The sequence below is a fragment of the Scyliorhinus torazame genome, chromosome 3 (genome assembly GCF_047496885.1).
Source record: "Scyliorhinus torazame isolate Kashiwa2021f chromosome 3, sScyTor2.1, whole genome shotgun sequence".
Taxonomy (NCBI): Eukaryota; Metazoa; Chordata; class Chondrichthyes; order Carcharhiniformes; family Scyliorhinidae; genus Scyliorhinus; species Scyliorhinus torazame.
Genome location: NC_092709.1, coordinates 357,004,167 through 357,029,734, shown reverse-complemented (window position 1 = coordinate 357,029,734; position 25,568 = coordinate 357,004,167). Strand labels below are relative to the sequence as shown.

At 53.7% G+C, this 25,568-nt stretch overlaps 1 protein-coding gene across 1 annotated transcript in view; it reads right to left on the bottom strand.

Moving 5' to 3' along the window:
- LOC140409366 (disintegrin and metalloproteinase domain-containing protein 12-like) overlaps positions 1-20,314 on the bottom strand; it is a 572,650-nt gene extending 552,336 nt beyond the window's left edge. Inside the window, exon 1 of the mRNA XM_072497805.1 lies at positions 19,952-20,314. Coding sequence (XP_072353906.1) covers positions 19,952-20,171 — 220 coding nt within the window. The 5' untranslated portion in view covers positions 20,172-20,314. The remainder of the gene's footprint in view (positions 1-19,951) is intronic.
- Between the last annotated feature and the right edge of the window lie 5,254 nt (positions 20,315-25,568).

Here is a 25,568-nt window from a genome sequence, read left to right as displayed (position 1 = left end):
GTGAAAAAATCCATCTTAAGGGCATATGAGCTAGCGCCTGAAGCTTACAGACAAAGGTTTAGAAATTTAAGGAAAGAATTTGGTCAAACATACATGGAGTTTGAAAGGCTCAAACAGAGTAATTTTGATAGGTGGATAAGGGCTTTGAAAATAGACCAAACGTATGAAGCTCTCAGAGAAATTATACTTTTGGAGGAGTTTAAAAATTCAATTCCTGATGTAGTGAGAACTCATGTGGAAGAGCAGAGGGTTAAAACTGCGAGATTAGCAGCAGAAATGGCAGATGATTATGAATTAGCTCATAAATCAAAGTTTGGTTTCCGACATCAGTTTCAGCCGGTGAGGGATAGAAACTGGGGACATGAGAAATACTCAAGTAGTAAAAATAAAGGTGATTTGATGGGAGATAATAAGGAGAGTGTACCTCAGATTAGAAAAGAGATCCAGGAGGGTGGAAAAGAAATGAAAAGTTTCAAATGTTTTCACTGTAATAAACTAGGCCATGTAAAGTCACAGTGTTGGTGGTTGAAGAAAAGCACTGGGAAGGCTAATGTGGTAAAACAGGGTAAAGACAGTGGGGTTTGTGGTAAAGGAAAGCCCAAGTGAAGCGAAGGAGGTGCAAACGATTGTACAGCCTGATCAAGAAGCAAATGTTAAGAAGGTGCCAGATGTATTTAAAGAATTTACTTGTGTGGGTAAAGTTTACTCATGTGTATCAGGAGGAGCAGGTAAAGAAGTCACAATTTTAAGAGATACAGGGGCTAGTAAATCTTTAATGGTAAGAGATGAGGAATTATGTAGTTTGGGAAGAATGTTTCCAGAAAAGGTGGTAATATGTGGAATTCAGGGTGAGAGAAGCAGCGTTCCATTATATCATAGAATTTACAGTGCAGAAGGAGGCCATTCAGCCCATCGAGTCCGCACCAGCTCTTGGAAAGAGCACCCTACCCAAGGTCAACACCTCCACCCTATCCCCATAACCCAGTAACCCCACCCAACACTAAGGGCAATTTTGGACACTAAGGGCAATTTATCATGGCCAATCCACCTAACCTGCACATCTTTGGACTGTGGGAGGAAACCGGAGCACCCGGAAGAAACCCACGCACACACGGGGAGGATGTGCAGACTCCGCACAGACAGTGACCCAAGCCGGAATCGAACCTGGGACCCTGGAGCTGTGAAGCAATTGTGCTATCCACAATGCTACCGTGCTGCCCACATTATATAAGGTAAGGTTGGATAGTCCAGTGAAGAGTGGTGAAGTGGTAGTAGGAGTAATAGATAAACTATCTTGTCCAGGAATACAGTTTATCTTGGATAATGATATAGCTGGATCGCAGGTGGGAGTGATGCCTACTGTGGTTGATAAACCAGTGGAAAATCAGACAACTGAAGTGTTGAAGGACAAAATCGAAGAGTGAAGATGAAGTTGAAGTTGAAGTGCAATTATCAGAAACGATTTTTGATCAGATGGTTGAAAAAGAACAAGAACAGGTGGAGGATGAGGCGGATATTTTTAGTTCAGGAAAATTGGCGGAGTTATAACAGAAAGATGTAGAAATAAAACAGATATATCAGAAAGCATATACAGAAGAGGAATCTGAGAGTATCCCAGAGTGTTATTACTGTAAAAATGATGTCTTGATGAGAAAATGGAGACCTGTACATATGCAGGCGGATGGAAAATGGGCAGAAGTTCATCAAGTAGTATTGCCGGTAGGGTATAGAAAGGAGGTGTTGCGAGTTGCACATGAGGTACCAGTGGGAGGTCATTTGGGAATACGGAAAACTCAAGCTAAAATCCAGAAACATTTTTATTGGCCTGGACTACATAAAGATGTAGTTAAATTTTGTCAATCATTTCACACATGTCAAGTGATAGGGAAACCTCAAGCAGTGATAAAACCAGCGCCCTTAATACCCATTCCAGCATTTGAAGAACCTGTTACAAGGGTCCTAATCGATTGTGGAGGACCACTTCCTAAAACAAAAAATGGGAATCAATATCTTTTGACTGTAATGGATGTGTCTACCAGGTTTCCAGAGGCCATTCCAGTATGTAATATTACAGCTAAAAGGATTGTGGAGGAGTTACTTCAATTCTTTACTAGATATGGACTACCCACAGAAATTCAATTGGATCAAGGATCGAATTTTACTTCAAAGTTATTCAAAGAAGTTATGGATAGCTTAGGAATAAAACAATTTAAATCAACTGCGTACCATCCAGAATCGCAGGGAGCATTAGAAAGGTGGCATCAGACATTAAAGACAATGTTGAGGGTGTATTGTCAAGATTATCCAGAGGATTGGGATAAAGGAATCCCATTCGTATTGTTTGCAATTAGGGATGCACCTAATGAGTCTACCAAATTTAGTCCTTTTGAACTAATGTTTGGTCATGAGGTAAGAGGACCACTTAAATTGATTAAGGAAAAATTGTTGGGTGAGAAATCGGTAATTACACTATTGGATTACGTGTCAAATATTAGGGGACCATTAAATAGAGCAGGTAAATTGGCTGGACAACATTTGAAAGTTGCACAAGATGTGATGAAACGGGTAGCGGACAAGAAATCCAAGGTTCGTAGTTTTGCCAGTGGGGATAAAGTTTTGGTGTTGTTACCAGTGGTAGATGAGCCTTTTAAAGCTAGGTTTTCTGGACCGTATCAGATTGAAAGGAAATTAAGTGAGGTGAATTATGTGGTAAAAACACCAGATAGAAGGAAGACTCACCGAGTGTGTCATGTGAATATGCTTAAAAGGTACTTTGAAAGGGAAGGAGAGAAAGAGGAGGTTTTAATGATTCTAACTCAAAGTGACAAACCAAATCCAGATGACTGTGAATTTGACATACCTCAAATTAAATTGGAAAATGAGGATGTTCTTAAAAATTGGGATGAATTGTTAAGTTACCTTCCAGAGGAAAAACAAACTGACCTGAAAGAGTTATTGATATCACATGGGCAAGTTTGTAGAGATAAATTGGGACGCACTAAAATGGCTATGCATGATGTAGATGTGGGAAATGCTGTTCCTATCAAACAACATCCATATAGACTTCATCCTTTAAAATTGGCACAGGTTAACAGAGAGATTGAGAGTATGCTGAAGAATGCATAATTGAAGTGGGTTGCAGCCAATGGAGCTCACCCATAGTGATGGTACCTAAACCAGATGGTACCCAACGATTGTGTGTGGACTACAGAAAGGTGAATGCAGTTACAAGAACGGACTCTTATACTGTCCCACCATTGAAGGATTGCATGGAGAAAGTGGGACAATATGCTTTTATTTCCATCTTCCAGACATGGAAAGAACATTTAAAACATCATATGGAGTTCTTCGATCAACTTCAGGAGGCGGGTTTGGTGATAAACCTAGCCGAAAGTGAATTTGGAGAAGCCCGAATCACTTTCCTTGCAGAGTTTCCGATACTCTCAAGACGAAGGGAAATAATGCAATTTCTTAGCATGAATGAATTTGATCGAACAATTGTGCAAAAGATTTGTGGCGTGATTACTCCACTGATGGACTTGCTAAAGGAACCTAAAAATTTTCGATGGACAGCGGACTTTCAACAGGCATTTGACTGCCTGAAAGCTGTGATCACCAATGCTCCTGTGTTGGAGAGTTGCAAGGGGCTCTGTGGTCAGATTGAACTAAATTATCTGATTCTAAAGAGAAATGCCGAGGAGTAGAGGACTGGATGGATCGTGCAGAGACTTTGTTCAAAGAGACTGTCAATCGAGAAGGATTTCGGTTGGAGGAAGAAGAACAAAGAAAAATGGACTATATTATTATACCTGTTTGAGTGTGTTGTTTTCTTTAAATGAAAATGTATATTTACTGTGTACATTTCTTAGTGGATGGTGCAAAAGTGAAAAATGAAACCATCTTGAAGTTGGGTTTTTTCTTTCTTGGGGGAGGTGTCATGTGATAGTACTTTTAAGACATGGATTACTTTTTAAGCAATGTACCTTTAAGAAAACAGTGATGTCAGAGAGTGGGTGGGGCTGAGGTCAGGTCAGCCATTGTGCAGTTCAGTTTTGCAGGTTTTTTTAGTTTCAGTTTTGAATAAAGCTTGTGAGTGTCTGTGTTTTGCAGTGAGCTGGATTTGCTGTGATGTCTGCCATAAAAGACCATCTCTGGATCATTTGGGTGATTTAAAGTAAAGCCTTTAACCTGATGTGGTTTTGTTTAAAGGTGTTAAGTCTCTTGGAAGTTTGAAGGAACATTTTAAGGAATTATTTACTGTTGCAATATTTTCTGAGTAATCTTTGAAGTAAGGGGTGTTAAGAGATCCAATGTTTATTTAAGATGTTAACTTGAGTTCCTGGAATAAACAGTGTTTTGTGTTTAAAAACTCACGTGTCCATAATTGTAATCCCACACGTAGGGAACAAGCCGTGTGCTCGGAAAAGCAACAAATCCATTAAAGGGAGAGGTTGGTTGAACTCCATGATACATTTTGGGGTTCTGAAAATGCCTCGCCCATAACAGTCATGAAAGCCCTCAACACAATCTTCGCTCTGTTCGGCTTCCCTGCCTATATCCACAGTGACAGGGATCCTCATTCATGAGCGATGAGCTGCGTCAGTTCCTGCTCAGCAGGGGTTTCGCGTCCAGCAGGACGACCAGCTATAACCCCCGGGGAAACGGGCAGGTAGAGAGGGAGAACGGGACGGTCTGGAGGGCCGTCCAACGGGCCCTACGGTCCAGGAATCTCCCGGCCTCCCGCTGGCAGGAGGTCCTCCCCAATGCACTGCACTCCATTCGGTCGCTACTGTGCACAGCCATTAATGACACACCCCCATGAACGTCTCTTTGCCTTCCCCAGGTAGTCCACATCCGGGGTGTCGCTCCCGACTTGGCTCGCAGCTCCCGGACCCGTACTCCTCCGTAGGCATGTCCGACTCCACAAGGCGGACCCGTTGGTGGAAAGGGTGCAGTTGCTCCATGCGAACCCCCAGTATGCCTACGTTGCATACCCCAACGGCTGCCAAGATACTGTCTCCCTCAGGAACCAGTAGGTTCCACACACACACACACCTGTGGCCCGGCTCCACCCCCCCCCCCCCTGCGCACCCAGCAGCAACCCCCCCAGGACCATCCGTCCTCCCCCTGCCCACGCCCAAGGATGAAGAGGATTTTGGCACGCTCCCGGAGTCACCGAGGACCAGACCAACATCGGAATCGCCGCCACCACTGCGTCGCTCCCAACGCCACATCAAGGCCCGGACCAACTAAATTAATAATTGGTTCGGGACTGTCAAACTACTGACCTTCAAAAGAAAAAATTTTTCAATGCTGTACATTAAACTCAAACTTGCTGTATATAGTTCTCCACCACCCCCGCCGGACTCAATTTTAACAGGGGGTGAATGTGGTAAACCACTTTGTAGATATATTAGGATATGTATAGTAAGGCCCTGTACTACAGGTACAGCGGTAGTCCCTGCCTGTTGGCTCCGCCCAGTAGGCGGAGTATAAATATGTGTGTCCTTCCTTACAACAGCCATTTCGCCAGCTGCTGTGGGAGGCCACACATCTTAGAGTAATAAAGCCTCAGTTGTATTCAACTCTCGTCTTTGTCCAATTGATCGTGCATCACAGTGTTAATGTAAGCTTACTTGTGACACTAAAGATTATCATATTAAAATCTCTCGCTGAGGACATACTGACTGTGGTTTGTGATGATGCTCTTCAATATTTCTTACATATATCACATCTATCACTGATCTGTTCTATAAGTTTGATATATTACCCGCATCCCTGAGCAAAATTCTGAATCTTTGAGGAGATGGGTGGGAAATTGCCGATGCAAATTTAAGATAATCAGCTTTTTATATTCCAAACTCCTGCTCACTAATGTATGAAGGCTGTGCCTCTCAAAGACTGGCACTTCAGATCAAACGGCATGTTCCTTCTCGATGAGCAACCCACAAACCGTATCCAAGCAACCCATGCTTGCAAAACTCAAAACACACTGTCCAACAGTAGATGTAATTCCGTGATTCTAGTTGCTAGAGTTCATTTGAAGGATTTCATAGCACAGCATTTGGAAAGCAGTAGTATAATCGGACAAAGTCAGCATGGATTTAGGAAAGGAAAATAATGCTTGACAAATCTACGAGAATACTTTGAAGATGTAACTAGTAGAGTTGACCCGGGAGAACCAGTGGACGTGGTTTATTTAGACTTTCAGAAGCTTTTTGACAAGGTCTAGTATGGCAGGGGGGTGGGCACGGGAGCAATAGGTCAGAAGGTGAGAGCATTGAGGGAGAACGAGGGAATAGGGACAGTGTGGCTCTGAGGCAGAGCAGACAGGGAGAAGTTGCTGAACACAGCGGGTCTGGTGGCCTGAAGTGCATATGTTTTAATGCAAGGAGCATTACGGGTAAGGCAGATGAACCTAGAGCTTGGATTAGTACTTGGAACTATGATGTTGTTGCCATTACAGAGACCTGGTTGAAGGAAGGGCAGGATTGGCAGCTAAACGTTCCAGGATTTAGATGTTTCAGGCAGGATAGAGGGGGATGTAAAAGGGGAGGTGGAGTTGCGCTACTTGTTCGGGAGAATATCACAGCTGTACTGCGAGAGGACACCTCAGAGGGCAGTGAGGCTATATGGGTAGAGATCAGGAATAAGAAGGGTGCAGTCACAATGTTGGGGGTATACTACAGGCCTCCCAACAGCCAGCGGGAGATAGAGGAGCAGATAGGTAGACAGATTTTGGAAAAGAGTAAAAACAACAGGGTTGTGGTGATGGGAGACTTCAACTTCCCCAATATTGACTGGGACTCACTTAGTGCCAGGGGCTTAGACGGGGCGGAGTTTGTAAGGAGCATCCAGGAGGGCTTCTTAAAACAATATGTAGACAGTCCAACTAGGGAAGGGGCGGTACTGGACCTGGTATTGGGGAATGAGCCCGGCCAGGTGGTAGATGTTTCAGTAGGGGAGCATTTCAGTAACAGTGACCACAATTCAGTAAGTTTTAAAGTACTGGTGGACAAGGATAAGAGTGGTCCGAGGCTGAATGTGCTAAATTGGGGGAAGGCTAATTATAACAATATTAGGCGGGAACTGAAGAACATAGATTGGGGGCGGATGTTTGAGGGCAAATCAACATCTGACATGTGGGAGGCTTTCAAGTGGCAGTTGAAAGGAATACAGGACCGGCATGTTCCTGTGAGGAAGAAAGATAAATACGGCAATTTTCGGGAACCTTGGATGACGAGTGATATTGTAGGCCTCGTCAAAAAGAAAAAGGAGGCTTTTGTCAGGGCTAAAAGGCTGGGAACAGACGAAGCCTGCGTGGAATATAAGGAAAGTAGGAAGGAACTTAAGCAAGGAGTCAGGAGGGCTAGAAGGGGTCACGAAAAGTCATTGGCAAATTAGGGTTAAGGAAAATCCCAAGGCTTTTTACACGTACATAAAAAGCAAGAGGGTAGCCAGGGAAAGGGTTGGCCCACTGAAGGATAGGCAAGGGAATCTATGTGTGGAGCCAGAGGAAATGGGCGAGGTACTAAATGAATACTTTGCCTCAGTATTCACCAAAGAGAAGGAATTGGTAGATGTTGAGTCTGGAGAAGGGGGTGTAGATAGCCTGGGTCACATTGTGATCCAAAAAGACGAGGTGATGGGTGTCTTAAAAAATATTAAGGTAGATAAGTCCCCAGGGCCTGATGGGATCTACCCCAGAATACTGAAGGAGGCTGGAGAGGAAATTGCTGAGGCCTTGACAGAAATCTTTGGATCCTCACTGTCTTCAGGGGATGTCCCGGAGGACTGGAGAATAGCCAATGTTGTTCCTCTGTTTAAGAAGGGTAGCAAGGATAATCCCGGGAACTACAGGCCGGTGAGCCTTACTTCAGTGGTTGGGAAATTACTGGAGAGAATTCTTCGAGACAGGATCTACTCCCATTTGGAAGCAAATGGACGTATTAGTGAGAGGCAGCACGGTTTTGTGAAGTGGAGGTCGTGTCTCACTAACTTGATAGAGTTTTTCGAGGAGGTCACTAAGGTGATTGATGCAGGTAGGGCAGTAGATGTTGTCTATATGGACTTCAGTAAGGCCTTTGACAAGGTCCCTCATGGTAGACTAGTACAAAAGGTGAAGTCACACGGGATCAGGGGTGAGCTGGCAAGGTGGATACAGAACTGGCTAGGCCATAGAAGGCAGAGAGTAGCAATGGAGGGATGCTTTTCTAATTGGAGGGCTGTGACCAGTGGTGTTCCACAGGGATCAGTGCTGGGACCTTTGCTCTTTGTAGTATATATAAATGATTTGGAGGAAAATGTAACTGGTCTGATTAGTAAGTTTGCAGATGACACAAAGGTTGGTGGAATTGCGGATAGCGATGAGGACTGTCGGAGGATACAGCAGGATTTAGATTGTCTGGAGACTTGGGCGGAGAGATGGCAGATGGAGTTTAATCCGGACAAATGTGCGGTAATGCATTTTGGAAGGTCTAATGCAGGTAGGGAATATACAGTGAATGGTAGAACCCTCAAGAGTATTGAAAGTCAAAGAGATCTAGGAGTACAGGTCCACAGGTCATTGAAAGGGGCAACACAGGTGGAGAAGGTAGTCAAGAAGGCATACGGCATGCTTGCCTTCATTGGCCGGGGCATTGAGTAGAAGAATTGGCAAGTCATGTTGCAGCTGTATAGAACCTTAGTTAGGCCACACTTGGAGTATAGTGTTCAATTCTGGTCGCCACACTACCAGAAGGATGTGGAGGCTTTAGAGAGGGTGCAGAAGAGATTTACCAAAATGTTGCCTGGTATGGAGGGCATTAGCTATGAGGAGCGGTTGAATAAACTTGGTTTGTTCTCACTGGAACGAAGGAGGTTGAGGGGAGACCTGATAGAGGTATACAAAATTATGAGGGGCATAGACAGAGTGGATAGTCAGAGGCTTTTCCCCGGGGTAGAGGGGTCAATTACTAGGGGGCATAGGTTTAAGGTTGAGAGGGGCAAGGTTTAGAGTAGATGTACGAGGCAAGTTTTTTACGCAGAGGGTAGTGGGTGCCTGGAACTCGCTACCGGAGGAGGTAGTGGAAGCAGGGACGATAGGGACATTTAAGGGGCATCTTGACAAATATATGAATAGGATGGGAATAGAAGGATACGGACCCAGGAAGTGTAGAAGATTGTAGTTTAGTCGGGCAGCATGGTCGGCACGGGCTTGGAGGGCCGAAGGGCCTGTTCCTGTGCTGTACATTTCTTTGTTCTTTGTTTGTTCTTTGTCTCATATAGCAGATTACAGTGAAAAGTTAAAGCGCATGGGATTCCGGGTAGTGTCTTGAGATGGATAGAAAACACCAGTCACTGAAAGTAAGCGCGCAGGTACAGCAGGCAGTAAAGAAGGCAAATGGTATGTTGGCCTTCATAGTGAGAGGATTGGAGTATAGGAATAGAGATGTTTTACCGCAATTGTATCGGGTATTGGTGAGGCCGCACCTGGAGTATTGTGTTCAGTTTTGGTGTCCCTATCGGAGGAAGGATGTTCTTGCTATGGAGGGAGTGCAGCGAAGGTTTCCCAGGCTGATTCCTGGGATGGCGGGTCTGTCATATGAGGAGAGACTAAATTGGTTAGGATTATATTCATTGGGGTTTAGAAGAGTGAGGGGGGATCTCTTAGAAACTAATAAAATTCTAACAGGATTAGACAGGAGTAGATTCAGAAAGAATATTCCCGATGGTGGGGGATTCCAGAACTAGGGGTCACAGTTTGAGGATAAGGGTTAAACTTTTTAGGATTGAGGTGAGGAGAAATTCCTTCACCCAGAGAGCGGTGAATCTGTGGTGGGTCGTTTGCAGGAAAATCACCTCTGCTTTAAGTGTGTGAACACCCGGGGCCGTTTAACCAGCCCATTTAGCTGCAGACATTCCACATCCTGATTCTCACTGGAGGCTTCCACCTCCCCTCCTCCTGCCCCCCCCCCCCCCCCCACCGTACGGCGGGCTTGACCTTCTCCAAATGCAGGATTTCTGCCAGGTCACCCACCAACACCCCGGCCTTCGGAGGCTCCGTCTCCGGCCTATCAGGGAGGCAAAGGCCAAGACATCAGCCTCTCTCCCAACCTGGACTCGCAGATCCTCCCACACTCCACATATCACCACCTCCGCACTCAGGGCCACCCTGACCCCCAGAGTCTCGGACATAACATCCCAGAACCCCCTCCACTTTGGACACGCCCACAACGTCTGAACGTGATTCGTGCCCCCCCCCCCGCACACCGCCCACACCTATCCTCCACCCCTGCAAAGAACGGGGCAGCACGGTGGCACAGTGGTTAGCACTGCTGCCTCCCAGCGCCTGGTACCAGGGTTCTATTCCAGCCTTGGGTCACTGTCTGTGTGGAGTCTGCACCTTCTCCCCGTGTCTGCGTGGGTTTCCTCCGGGAGCTTCGGTTTCCTCCCACAAGCCCCGAAAGACGAGCTGTTAGGTGAATTGGACATTCTGAATTCTCCCTCTGTGCACCCGAACAGGCCCCGGACTGTGGCGACTAGGGGGCTTTTCACAGTAACTTCATAAAATCATAGAATTTACAGTGCAGAAGGAGGCCATTCGGCCCATCGAGTCTGCACCGGCTCTTGGAAAGAGCACCCTACCCAAGGTCCACACCTCCACCTGATCCCCATAACCCAGTAACCCCACCCAAAACTAAGGGCAATTTTGGACACTAAGGGCAATTTATCATGGCCAATCCACCTAACCTGCACATCTTTGGACTGTGGGAGGAAACCGGAGCATCCGGAGGAAACCCACGCACACACGGGGAGGATGTGCAGACTCCGCACAGACAGTGACCCAAGCCGGAATCGAACCTGGGAGCTGTGAAGCAACTGTGCTATCCACAATGCTACTGTGCTGCCCTTAATTGCACTTCATTGCAGTGTTAATGTAAGCCTACTTGTGACAATAATAAAGATTATTATTATTAGTCAGCTTGAAGATGTGTGGGGATGACTTGTGGGTGAATTTGATTTCAGTGAAGGAGAGTTGCTCACTGTCAGCCTCACTCTCTACTCCCACCACCTTAAACAGGGTGAGGCTTAACCGCGCGCACGGTGAGGATGTGTTCATCCTCCGCAGGGTTTCCTTTCACGTCGCGGCCCTCACCTCCCTATCCAACTCCTCCCTATCCAACTCCTCCCTATCCAACTCCTCCCTATCCAACTCCTCCCTATCCAACTCCTCCCTATCCAACTCCTCCCTAACCAACTCCTCCACCCTCTCCATTAACTCTCCATAAATGTCTGACACTCTCCCCTCTCCAATGTCAACTGACAACTTATCTTGCAACACCGGAGGCAGCACCGGAGGCAGCACCGGAGGCAGCACCGGAGACAACACCGGAGGCAGCACCGGAGACAACACCGGAGGCAGCACCGGAGGCAGCACGGGAGGCAACACCGGAGGCAGCACCGGAGGCAGCACCGGAGGCAGCACCGGAGACAACACCGGAGGCAGCACCGGAGACAACACCGGAGGCAGCACCGGAGGCAGCACGGGAGGCAACACCGGAGGCAGCACCGGAGGCAGCACCGGAGGCAACACCGGAGGCAGCACCGGAGACAACACCGGAGGCAACACCGGAGGCAGCACCGGAGGCAGCACCGGAGGCAGCACCGGAGACAACACCGGAGGCAGCACCGGAGACAACACCGGAGGCAACACCGGAGGCAGCACCGGAGGCAGCACCGGAGACAACACCGGAGGCAGCACCGGAGACAACACCGGAGACAACACCGGAGGCAACACCGGAGGCAGCACCGGAGGCAGCACCGGAGACAACACCGGAGGCAGCACCGGAGGCAGCACCGGAGACAACACAGGAGGCAGCACCGGAGACAGCACCGGAGGCAGCACCGGAGACAACACCGGAGGCAGCACCGGAGACAACACCGGAGACAACACCGGAGGCAGCACCGGAGGCAGCACCGGAGACAACACCGGAGGCAGCACCGGAGGCAGCACCGGAGGCAGCACCGGAGGCAGCACCGGAGGCAGCACCGGAGACAGCACCGGAGGCAGCACCGGAGACAACACCGGAGGCAGCACCGGAGGCAGCACCGGAGGCAACACCGGAGGCAGCACCGGAGGCAGCACCGGAGGCAACACCGGAGGCAGCACCGGAGACAACACCGGAGGCAACACCGGAGGCAGCACCGGATGCAGCACCGGAGGCAGCACCGGAGACAACACCGGAGGCAGCACCGGAGACAACACCGGAGGCAACACCGGAGACAGCACAGGAGGCAGCACCGGAGACAGCACAGGAGGCAACACCGGAGGCAGCACCGGAGGCAGCACCGGAGGCAGCACCGGAGACAACACCGGAGGCAGCACCGGAGGCAGCACCGGAGACAACACCGGAGGCAACACCGGAGGCAGCACCGGAGGCAGCACCGGAGACAACACCGGAGGCAACACCGGAGACAACACCGGAGGCAGCACCGGAGGCAGCACCGGAGACAACACCGGAGGCAGCACCGGAGACAGCACCGGAGGCAACACCGGAGGCAGCACCGGAGGCAGCACCGGAGGCAGCACCGGAGACAGCACCGGAGGCAACACCGGAGGCAGCACCGGAGGCAGCACCGGAGACAGCACCGGAGACAACACCGGAGGCAGCACCGGAGACAGCACCGGAGGCAACACCGGAGGCAGCACCGGAGGCAGCACCGGAGGCAACACCGGAGGCAGCACCGGAGACAGCACCGGAGGCAACACCGGAGGCAGCACCGGAGGCAGCACCGGAGGAAACACCGGAGGCAGCACCGGAGGCAGCACCGGAGACAACACAGGAGGCAGCACCGGAGGCAGCACCGGAGGCAACACCGGAGGCAGCACCGGAGACAACACCGGAGGCAACACCGGAGGCAGCACCGGAGGCAGCACCGGAGGCAGCACCGGAGACAACACCGGAGGCAGCACCGGAGACAACACCGGAGGCAACACCGGAGGCAACACCGGAGGCAGCACCGGAGGCAGCACCGGAGACAACACCGGAGGCAGCACCGGAGACAACACCGGAGACAACACCGGAGGCAACACCGGAGGCAGCACCGGAGACAACACCGGAGGCAGCACCGGAGGCAGCACCGGAGGCAGCACAGGAGGCAGCACCGGAGACAGCACCGGAGGCAGCACCGGAGGCAGCACCGGAGACAACACCGGAGGCAGCACCGGAGACAACACCGGAGACAACACCGGAGGCAGCACCGGAGGCAGCACCGGAGACAACACCGGAGGCAGCACCGGAGGCAGCACCGGAGGCAGCACCGGAGGCAGCACCGGAGACAGCACCGGAGACAACACCGCAGGCAGCACCGGAGACAACACCGGAGGCAGCACCGGAGGCAGCACCGGAGGCAGCACCGGAGGCAGCACCGGAGGCAGCACCGGAGGCAGCACCGGAGGCAACACCGGAGGCAGCACCGGAGACAACACCGGAGGCAACACCGGAGGCAGCACCGGATGCAGCACCGGAGGCAGCACCAGAGACAACACCGGAGGCAGCACCGGAGACAACACCGGAGGCAACACCGGAGGCAACACCGGAGGCAGCACCGGAGGCAGCACCGGAGACAACACCGGAGGCAGCACCGGAGACAACACCGGAGACAACACCGGAGGCAACACCGGAGGCAGCACCGGAGGCAGCACCGGAGACAACACCGGAGGCAGCACCGGAGGCAGCACCGGAGGCAGCACCGGAGACAGCACCGGAGGCAGCACCGGAGTCAACACCGGAGACAACACCGGAGGCAGCACCGGAGGCAGCACCGGAGACAACACCGGAGGCAGCACCGGAGGCAGCACCGGAGGTAGCACCGGAGGCAGCACCGGAGGCAGCACCGGAGACAGCACCGGAGGCAGCACCGGAGACAGCACAGGAGGCAACACCGGAGGCAGCACCGGAGGCAGCACCGGAGGCAGCACCGGAGACAACACCGGAGGCAGCACCGAAGGCAGCACCGGAGACAACACCGGAGGCAACACCGGAGGCAGCACCGGAGGCAGCACCGGAGACAACACCGGAGGCAACACCGGAGACAACACCGGAGGCAGCACCGGAGGCAGCACCGGAGACAACACCGGAGGCAGCACCGGAGACAGCACCGGAGGCAACACCGGAGGCAGCACCGGAGGCAGCACCGGAGGCAGCACCGGAGACAGCACCGGAGGCAACACCGGAGGCAGCACCGGAGGCAGCACCGGAGACAGCACCGGAGACAACACCGGAGGCAGCACCGGAGACAGCACCGGAGGCAACACCGGAGGCAGCACCGGAGGCAGCACCGGAGGCAGCACCGGAGGCAGCACCGGAGACAGCACCGGAGGCAACACCGGAGGCAGCACCGGAGGCAGCACCGGAGGCAACACCGGAGGCAGCACCGGAGGCAGCACCGGAGGCAACACCGGAGGCAGCACCGGAGACAGCACCGGAGGCAACACCGGAGGCAGCACCGGAGGCAGCACCGGAGGCAGCACCGGAGGCAACACCGGAGGCAGCACCGGAGGCAGCACCGGAGGCAGCACCGGAGACAACACCGGAGGCAGCACCGGAGACAACACCGGAGGCAGCACCGGAGGCAGCACCGGAGGCAGCACCGGAGACAGCACCGGAGGCAACACCGGAGGCAGCACCGGAGGCAGCACCGGAGACAGCACCGGAGGCAACACCGGAGGCAGCACCGGAGGCAGCACCGGAGGCAGCACCGGAGACAGCACCGGAGGCAACACCGGAGGCAGCACCGGAGGCAGCACCGGAGGCAGCACCGGGAAGACTGGCACCGGGAAGGATGGCACCGGGGAGGATGGCACCGGGAAGACTGGCACCGGGAAGGATGGCACCGGGGAGGATGGCACCGGGAAGACTGGCACCGGGAAGGGTGGCACCAGGGAGGATGGCACCGGGAAGGATGGCACCGGGAAGGATGGCACCGGGGAGGATGGCACCAGGAAGGATGGCACCGGGAAGGATGGCACCGGGAAGGATGGCACCGGGAAGGTCAGCACCGGGAAGGATGGCACCGGGGAGGATGGCACCGGGAAGGATGGCACCGGGAAGGATGGCACCAGGAAGGATGGCACCGGGAAGGTCAGCACCGGGAAGGATGGCACCAGGAAGGATGGCACCGGGAAGGATGGCACCGGGGAGGATGGCACCGGGAAGGATGGCACCGGGAAGGTTGGCATCGGGAAGGATGGCACCAGGAAGGTTGGCACCGGGGAGGGTGGCACCGGGAAGGATGGCACCAGGGAGGATGGCACCGGGAAGGATAGCACCGGGAAGGTCGGCACCGGGAAGGATGGCATCGGGGAGGATGGCACCGGGAAGGATGGCACCGGGGAGGATGGCACCGGGAAGGATGGCACCGGGGAGGATGGCACCGGGAAGGATGGCACGAGGAAGGATGGCATCGGGGAGGATGGCACCGGGAAGGATGGCACGAGGAACGATGGCATCGGGGAGGATGGCACCGGGAAGGATGGCACCGGGGAGGATGGCATCGGGAAGGATGGCACCGGGAAGGATGGCACCGGGAAGGTCAGCACCGGGAAGGATGGCACCAGGAAGGATGGCACCGGGAAGGTCAGCACCGGGAAGGATGGCACCAGGAAGGATGGCACCGGGAAGGATGGCACCGGGAAGGTCAGCACCGGGAAGGATGGCACCAGGAAGGATGGCACCGGGAAGGATGGCACGAGGAAGGATGGCATCGGGGAGGATGGCACCGGGGAGGATGGCACCGGGAAGGATGGCACCGGGAAGGATGGCACCGGGGAGGATGGCACCGGGAAGGATGGCACGAGGAAGGATGGCATCGGGGAGGATGGCACCGGGAAGGATGGCATCGGGAAGGATGGCACCGGGAAGGTCAGCACCGGGAAGGTCAGCACCGGGAAGGATGGCACCGGGAAGGTCGGCACCGGGAAGGATGGCACCGGGAAGGATGGCACCGGGAAGGTCGGCACCGGGAAGGATGGCACCGGGAAGGATGGCACCAGGAAGGTCGGCACCGGGAAGGATGGCACCGGGAAGGATGGCATCGGGAAGGATGGCACCGGGAAGGTCGGCACCGGGGAGGATGGCATCGGGAAGGATGGCATCGGGAAGGATGGCACCGGGAAGGATGGCACCAGGGAGGATGGCATCGGGAAGGATGGCATCGGGAAGGATGGCACCGGGAAGGATGGCATCGGGAAGGTCAGCACCGGGAAGGATGGCACCGGGGAGGATGGCACCGGGAAGGATGGCACGAGGAAGGATGGCACCGGGAAGGTCAGCACCGGGAAGGATGGCATCGGGGAGGATGGCATCGGGAAGGATGGCACCGGGAAGGATGGCATCGGGAAGGTCAGCACCGGGAAGGATGGCACCGGGGAGGATGGCACCGGGAAGGATGGCATCGGGAAGGATGGCACCGGGGAGGATGGCATCGGGAAGGATGGCATCGGGAAGGATGGCATCGGGAAGGATGGCACCGGGAAGGATGGCACCGGGGAGGATGGCACCGGGAAGGATGGCATCGGGAAGGATGGCACCGGGGAGGATGGCACTGGGAAGGATGGCACGAGGAAGGATGGCATCGGGGAGGATGGCACCGGGAAGGATGGCACCGGGAAGGATGGCACCGGGGAGGATGGCACCGGGAAGGATGGCATCGGGAAGGATGGCACCGGGAAGGATGGCACCGGGAAGGATGGCATCGGGAAGGATGGCATCGGGAAGGATGGCACCGGGAAGGATGGCACCGGGGAGGATGGCACCGGGAAGGATGGCATCGGGAAGGATGGCACCGGGGAGGATGGCACCGGGAAGGATGGCACCGGGAAGGATGGCACCGGGAAGGATGGCACCGGGAAGGATGGCACCGGGAAGGATGGCACCGGGAAGGATGGCACCGGGAAGGATGGCATCGGGAAGGATGGCACCGGGGAGGATGGCACCGGGAAGGATGGCATCGGGAAGGATGGCATCGGGAAGGATGGCACCGGGAAGGATGGCACCAGGGAGGATGGCACCGGGAAGGATGGCACCGGGAAGGATGGCACCGGGAAGGATGGCACCGGGGAGGATGGCACCGGGAAGGATGGCACCGGGGAGGATGGCACTGGGGAGGATGGCACTGGGGAGGATGGCACTGGGGGGGATGGCACCGGGAAGGATGGCACTGGGGAGGATGGCACCAGGAAGGATGGCACCGGGAAGGATGGCACCGGGAAGGATGGCACCGGGAAGGATGGCACCGGGAAGGATGGCATCGGGGAGGATGGCACTGGGGAGGATGGCACCGGGAAGGATGGCATTGGGGAGGATGGCACCGGGAAGGATGGCACTGGGGAGGATGGCACCGGGAAGGATGGCACCGGGGAGGATGGCACTGGGGAGGATGGCACTGGGGAGGATGGCACCGGGAAGGATGGCACTGGGGAGGACGGCACTGGGGAGGATGGCACTGGGGAGGATGGCACCGGGGAGGATGGCACTGGGGAGGATGGCACCGGGAAGGATGGCACCGGGGAGGATGGCACTGGGGAGGATGGCACTGGGGAGGATGGCACCGGGGAGGATGGCACTGGGGAGGATGGCACTGGGGAGGATTGCTTCTCTCTCCTCACAAAGCCCCTCACCTGCAGGTGAATATGTCATTATTTGTGGACTGGGTGTGGCCGTTGTACAGGGCGCCGGTGGCTAGTGTGCGGACGAGTGGGACGAGCTCAGGGTATTTTGTGCTGCATCGGTGGACAAGGCAGGGGTGCCCGCTCCCTCTGTTGCTTTTTGCTCTGGCGATAGAGCCATTGGCAATGCCACTGAGGGCATCAAGGAGTTGGAGAGGGATTGAGCGCGGTGGGGCCGAGCACAAAACCCTGACCAAACCCGAACTGACCCAGCATCTCCAACAGATATTCCCACTCCACCCGATCAAAACCCTTCTCCGCACACATTGCCACCACTACCTCTACCTCCTGCCCCTCCGAGGGCATCATAGTGACATTGAGGGGCCTGCGCCCATTTGCCGACGGCTGCCGCCCCTTCACAAACCCCGTCTGGTCTTCCACTATCACCCCCGAGACACGGTCCTCTATCCTCGACGATAACACCTTCACTAACAACTTCGCATCCATTTAGCAGCGATATCGGGCGGTACGACCCACACTGCTCCGGGTCCTTATCTTTCTTCAAAATCAGCAAAATGGATGCTTGTGACAATGGGGGGGGGAGCTCCCCTTACCCCTCGCCTCTTTGTTCGTCCCCACTAGCAGAGGCTCCAGCTCCGCACCAAACATCTTATAATACTCTGCTGGGAACCCGCCGGCCCTGAGGCCTTCCCTGCCTGCATCAAACCAGCCCCGTCCAATCGGAGCCTCAACCCCACTACGCCTTCCCCTCCTCCACCCTTGGGAACTACGACCCATTCAAGAGCCGCCTCATACCCTCCCCCCACCCCCCAGCAGAGCCTCTGACTCATAGAGCCTTCTCTAAAAGGCCCCAACACTCCACTCACCCCTTCTGGGTCTGACACCACCTTGCCCCTCTCATCCCGCACCCTACTAATCTCCCTCGTCGCTGTCTGCTTCCTCAAGGGTGCGCCAACATCCGCATAATCGTGCACTGGTCCTCGGCATTTGTCCCACCGCCTTCCCCGTGGCGCCAAACCAAACTCCATCTGGTGCCTCAGCCTCTACTTCAGTAGCAACCCCTCTGGCGCAACCGAATGCCTCCGATCCACCCTCAAAATCCCATCCACCAGCCTCACTCTCTGCTCCTGGTCCACCCTCTCCCTGTGCACCCAGATTGAGATAAATGTGCCTCTGACGACCTCCTTCAGTGCCTCCCATAACGTGGGGGCCGAGACGTCCCCCATATCATTCCGCTCCACATACCCTCGGATGGCAGCCCTCACCCTCTCACACACCCCTTCAACAAGCCCACATTCAACCTGCACTGTGGCCGCTGGGCCTCCCTTTGAACCAGAGGCCACGGGCTGGATTCTCCCTTTTGGAGACTAAGTCCCCACGCCATTGGGAAAACTGTGGTCTTTTACGCCAGGAAAACTGGCATCAAAAGGCCACAGACTGACAGCCCTGCAGGGGGGCTAGCAGGGAGCCGTCGTGAGTCTCGCTGCTCCAGCGGCCCCGGACTGGGCCTGAAGCCGCCTCGCGAGGCCCACGTACGGCTGGAACCATGAGAGGGCCACGCCGCCGGGGATTCGGCCGGTCGGGGACGGAGCATCGCCAGGCGGGCCTCAGGCAACGGTCTGAGGCGGTGGATACTCGGTGCGGCGTATTCGGGGGGGGGGGCGGAGAATTGGAAAACCGGCGGCGGTCCCGATTTTGCCGCCAAAACGGATTCTCCGCCCTGTCGCAGAACGCGGTTTCGGTGTCGAGGAAACGGAGAATCCAACCCCACAATCACCGAATACTCCGCGTCGGACCCCCCCCCCCCCTCGCTCACAGCGCCTTGCCCACACGAAATATCAATCCCGGAGTACACCCGGTGCACGTGCGAGAAGTACGGGAACTCCTTCGCCCTCAGGCTCCGAAATCTCCACGGGTCAGCCCCCCATGTGAGCCACGGTCCCCCTCAATTCCCTCACCACTGCCGACACTTTCAACTGGATCCAAAACTGTGTTAAAATCGCCCCCATTATCACAGAGCTTGTCCAGATCCGGGATCTGCCCTAACCCCCACCTCATAAAGTCCATATCATCCCAATTTGGGGCATAAACATTGAAGTGGTATTTTCTTTGCGATAACCATTGAATGATTGCTCTGTCTGGTCTGGACAGTACGGCCCTGTACCTGCTGAACTATACCAGTGCTGTAACCCCTGAACTCTACTGACCTTTACAGAGGACCCACCGATCTCAGTATTTATGGAAGAGTACAAAGTAGTGAGGCTAAAACCTCTCCCTCACCTGAATCAGTTCCTTGTCCACTTGAAGAAGTTCCTTTAATGTGGGAACGCCACTCAGCTCCTGTTGGATGATCGATGGGCCTGGAGCTGGGGGCAGTTATCGACCTCCCACTTCTGAACGTTATCAGGTCAGCGTCCGGAGTCCCTTCAATCTCTGCTGCTGAACGATTTAAAACCCAGCACCAGGTCAGAAAGACCAGGCACACATTGCGGGCAAACATTGCGAATAATCACAAGCCTTTACCCTCCAGCTCACAGCTCCCTCCCTTCATTAACACAGATTTCTCTGCCTCTCCTCCTCGTCAATCTCTCTTTCCCTCTCCGGGTTACCCTGTCCTTCGTTCTCTGTCAATCACTCCCTGTCTGTTCCTGAGTCTGTGCCAGCCTGTGATTCACGTCAGAAATAACTTTGTAACTTGCCCAGCCTTTCCCAGGAGGTGGGAGGAGGTTAGAAAACATGAAAAAGAACAAACAACAAAGAAAATAAAACACAGGAACAGGCCCTTCGGCCCTCCAAGCCTGTACCGGTCTTGATACCAACCTTGACCAAAACCCTCAGCACGTCATAGAATTTACAGTGCAGAAGGAGGCCATTCGACCCATTGAGTCTGCACCAGCCCTTGGAAGGAGCACCCCACTCAAGCACACACCTCCTCCAACCCATCCCCTTAACCTAGTAACGCCAATTAACCTTTTTTTGTTGGACACTAAGGGCAGTTTATCACGGCCAATCCACCTAACCTGCACATCTTTGGACTGTGGGAGGAAACCGGAGCACCCGGAGGAAACCCGCGCACACACGGGGAGGATGTGCAGACTCCGCACAGACAGTGACCCAAGCCGGAATCGAACCTGGGACCCTGGAGCTGTGAAGCAATTGTGTTAACCACTGTGCTGCCGTGCTTCCTTGTGCCGTATCCCTCTATACCCATCCTATCCATGTATTTGACAAGATGCCTTTTGAACACCGTTAATGTATCTGCTTCCACAGCCTCCCCTGGCAACGCGTTCCAGGCACTCACCACCCTCTGCGCAAAAAACCTGCCTCGCACATCTCCTCTAAACTTTGCCCCCTGGACCTTAAACCTCTGCCCCCTGGTGACTGACCCCTCCATTCTGGGAGAGAGTGCCTGCCCATCCACTCTGTCCACGCCCCTCATAATCTTGTAGGCCTCAATCAGGTCACTCTGTCGTTCTAATGAAAACAGACCGAGTCTATTCAGCCTCTCCGCATAGCTAACACCCTCCAGACCAGGCAACCTGAACCAGTTGGGAGAAGGGCCAAGGACACTGAGCGTCGAGGCATTCTGCTGCTGCACTGCACCACCTGTGCGGGTACAGAATGACACTGGATAGATGTCTGACTTCCGTACGTTACCATGGGAACGTTGCAGAGTCAAGAGATGTTGGGCTTGGTTCTCCGTTTCAGCGGCTAAGTGCGACCCTCACCGATTCCGGTACAGGTGAGGGGCGGGCACCGGCGCAAGGTGAAACTCCCGCTTCCCGCGCCGAAAACGGCCGGAGAATGGCCGGGTCCCCGGTCGCGCATGTGCGCGGCTGACGACCTGCAGCGGTCGCGCCGGACAGCACAGTCATGCGCGGACCCAACCCGCCGTCCGCGACCCCAAGCCCTCGCAGGAGCCTCCCCCAGCCGGCAGCACGGTTCCCCGGCCGAGTGCGGCGGGCGCTGGACACAGTCCGCAGCCGGCACGCTGCGTTCACTACTGCTGGGAACGCCACCGGGAACTCAGCCCATCGGGAGCGGAGCGTGGCGGGCCAATGAGGCGCCAACAGCGTTGTGACTGCGCGCGCCGTGCGTCGCGATGACCCCATTTCGGAGGGGCAGAGAGCGGCGGACCGCCATCAAACCGCCGCCGGCTCCAATTGTGCCGTCAGAGCCCATTCCCCGCCCAATCGCCGAACACGATTTCGGAGTCGGGCTACGGAGAATCCTCCCCACAGTCTTTTGCAATGAAGCGAGATATTGAAGGTGGGGCTTCTTCCGTTGGGACCTCGCATCTCACTGAGCTGGCTAACTCTGAGCTGTTTCTCTGAATCAGGGTAATGTTGTGAGAGCCGTTCTGTTTGGAGTGGGGCACGGGGGCAAGAGGGGCAGATCATTAGACCATAAGACAGAGGAGCAGAAGTCTGCCATTCAGCCCATTGAATCTGAACCTCCAATCCGTGAGGTCGGGACTCACTCCAGCATTGGGGATTACTTTGTCTATGTAGGAATTTTTTAATGTAAGTCACACAGCAATTCAGTCTTTGGGGTATAATATGTTCCTTCAATAAAATACCAGTGCTCTTATTTCTATCAAACTAAAAAGATTGAAGGAAAGGCCAGGAGAATGGACAAACCCACAGCTCCTTCAGCACAGGCGGCAGGGTCTGAATGTGCTATAAACGTCTGATTCTATGAAAGGAAAAAGCAGCGTTTCTTTTTCTGGAGGAGTTGCCTCTAACTCTCCAAACTTTCCCCCCTCCCGCTCTCCTGTCAGCTGTCAGGCCTCTCACTCCAGGATGTTCTCGTCAGCCCTGCGTCGATACAACTCTGCCCAACTGCAACAAAAAAAAAACCCTTCTCATATCTTCCTCGACAGTCCGTAGATACATTAATCTATGCCCCCCCCCCCCCCCTGGTTATTGACCCCTTTGCTGAGGGGTGTCACTTTCTGCTGACTGACCTCCGACCCCCAGTGAAACACTGGGGAACATGGTGTTATATCGGAGAGCACTGCAGATACACTTTGTCATTTCAGGACAAGACATACTTCACGTTCCGATGGGGAAACCCACACTGAACATTGGCCTGTGTGGTTTTCTGAAGCTAGGAAGACGGCGCACAGCAGGCACCGATCCCAGCCCCGGATCCACAGTGTGACACTCAGCAGCAAACCGATTCTTCGGGTCAACTGATGCTGCCAGCAACATTCACATTTCCTTCTGCGCTTTTATGTTTTCATGGGTAGTGGGAGTCGCTGGCTAGGGCAGCCTTTATTACCCAGCCCTAATTTCCCTTCAGAAGGTGCCTTCTTGAGCCGCTGCAGTCCATGTGGTGTAGGTACACCCACTGTGCTGTTAGGGAGGGAGTTCCAGGATTTTGACAGTGAAGGAATGACAGCAGTACAGTCCAAAGTCAAGATGGTGTGTTGTGGAGGGGTCTTACAGCACAAAACGAGGTCCCTTGGCCCATCGTCTCTGCACCTATATCTATCCTAATCCCATTTTCTAGCACTTGGTCCATAACCTTGAATGCTGTGGCAGTTCAAGATTTTTTTCCTCACATCCCATCTAAATTTCCTGCCCCTTACATCAATCTACGCCCCCTGGTTATTGATCCCTTTGCTAAGGGTTTCTTCCTGACTCCTCCATGTCCCTCACCTCAATCAGGTCACCCTCAGCTTTCTCTGCTCCAGGGCAAACAACCCCAGTCTATCCAATCTCTCTTCCTAGCAGAATCGCTGCAGCCCAGGCAACATCCTGGTGAATCTCCTCTGCACCTGTCCGTGTGGAGTTTGCACATTCTCCCCGTGTCTGCGTGGGTCTTAATGTACATACACTACACCTAGCTGGACACTAGAGGGAACACCAGAGACATGACACACAGACAGTCAACCAATAGGTCAGTTAGATAGGACACGACCAATGGGCAGTCATGATACACACAGAGATGACACTACCACAGGAGGGTGTCACACCGATCCATATAAAAGGACACAGCACACATGCTCAGTCTCTTTCCAGTGGAGACACTCAGTGAGTACAGACACAGGGTTGATTGAACATCACACCCACCACATGGATTGTAGCAGACTGGTTCATCAGTCTGAGTAGCTACAGCAGGATTAACAGTAGCGTTGAATCCAAGTAGGAGAATTGTTAATAGTTTAATAAACGTGTTAAAGCTATCTCCATGTCTGAACCTTCCTTTGTCAGAGTGCACATCAAGGAAGCAGCTTCTGCTACGACAAGAGCATAATAAAACACAGGGTAGGTGGATTGGCCGCGCTAAATTGACCCTTAATTGGAAAAAAATAATTGGGTACTCAAAAATTTTTTTAAAAGTTGATGGGCCGGCACAGACATGATGGGCTGATGGGCCGGCACACAGGGCAGCACGGTGGCACTGTGGGTTAGCGCAGCTGCCTCACGCCGCAAAGGTCCCAGGTTCGATCCCGGCTCTGGGTCACTGTCCGTGTGGAGTTTGCACATTCTCCCCGTGTCTGCAGGGTAGGTGGATTGGCCATGCTAAATTGCCCCTTCATTGGCAAAAGTGAATTGGGTACTCTAAATTTATAAACAAAATGGTGGGTGGCACAGACATAAAGAACAAAAAACAAAGAAAAGTGCAGCACAGGAACAGGACCTTCGGCCCTCCAAGCCCGTGCCGACCATGCTGCCCGTCTAAACTACAATCTTCTACACTCCCTGGGTCCGTATCCCTCTATTCCCATCCTATTCATGTATTTGTCAAGATGCCCCTTAAACGTCACTATCGTCCCTGCTTCCACCATCTCCTCCGTCAGCGTGTTCCAGGCACCCACTACCCTGTGTGTAAAGAACTTGCCTCGTACATCTCCTCTAAACCTTGCCCCTCGCACCTTAAACCTATGCCCCCGAGTAATTGACCCCTCCACCCTGGGGAAAAGCCTCTGACTAGCCACTCTGTCTATACCCCTCATAATTTTGTAGACCTCTATCAGGTCGCTCCTCAACCTCCGTCGTTCCAGTGAGAATAAACCGAGTTTATTCAACCTCTCCTCATAGCTAATGCCCTCCATACCAGGCAACATCCGGGTAAATCTCTTCTGCACCCTCTCTAAAGCCTCCACATCCTTCTGGTAGTGTGGCGACCAGAATTGAACACTATACTCCAAGTGTGGCCTAAGGTTCTATACAGCTGCAACATGACTTGCCAATTCTTCTACTCAATGCCCCAGCCATTGAAGGCAAGCATGCCTTATGTCTTCTTGACTACCTCCTCCACCTGTATTACCCCTTTCAGTGACCTGTGGACCTGTATACCGAGATCTCTCTGACTGTCAATACTCTTGAGGGTTCTACCATTCACTGTATATCCCCTACCTGTATTAGACCTTCCAAAATGCATTACCTCACATTTGTCCAGATTAAACTCCATCTGCCATCTCTCTGCCCAAGTCACCAAACAATCTAAATCCTGCTGTATCCTCCGACAGTCCTCATCACTATCCGCAATTCCACCAACCTTTGTGTCATCCGCAAACTTAAAAATCAGACCAGTTACATTTTCCTCCAAATCATTTATATATACTACAAACAGCAACGGTCCCGTAACAACCTCCCCGAACAGGCGCCGGAATGTGGCGACTAGGGGCTTTTCACAGTAATTTCAGGGGCTGGTTTAGCACACTGGGCTAAATCGCTGGCTTTGAAAGCAGACCAAGGCAGGCCAGCAGCATGGTTCAATTCCCGCACCAGCCTCCCCGAACAGGCGCCGGAATGTGGTGACTAGGGGCTTTTCACAGTAACTTCATTGAAGCCTACTTGTGACAATAAGCGATTTTCATTTCATTTCATTTCACTGATCCCTGCAAAACACCACTAGTCACAGCCCTCAATCAGAAAAGCACCCT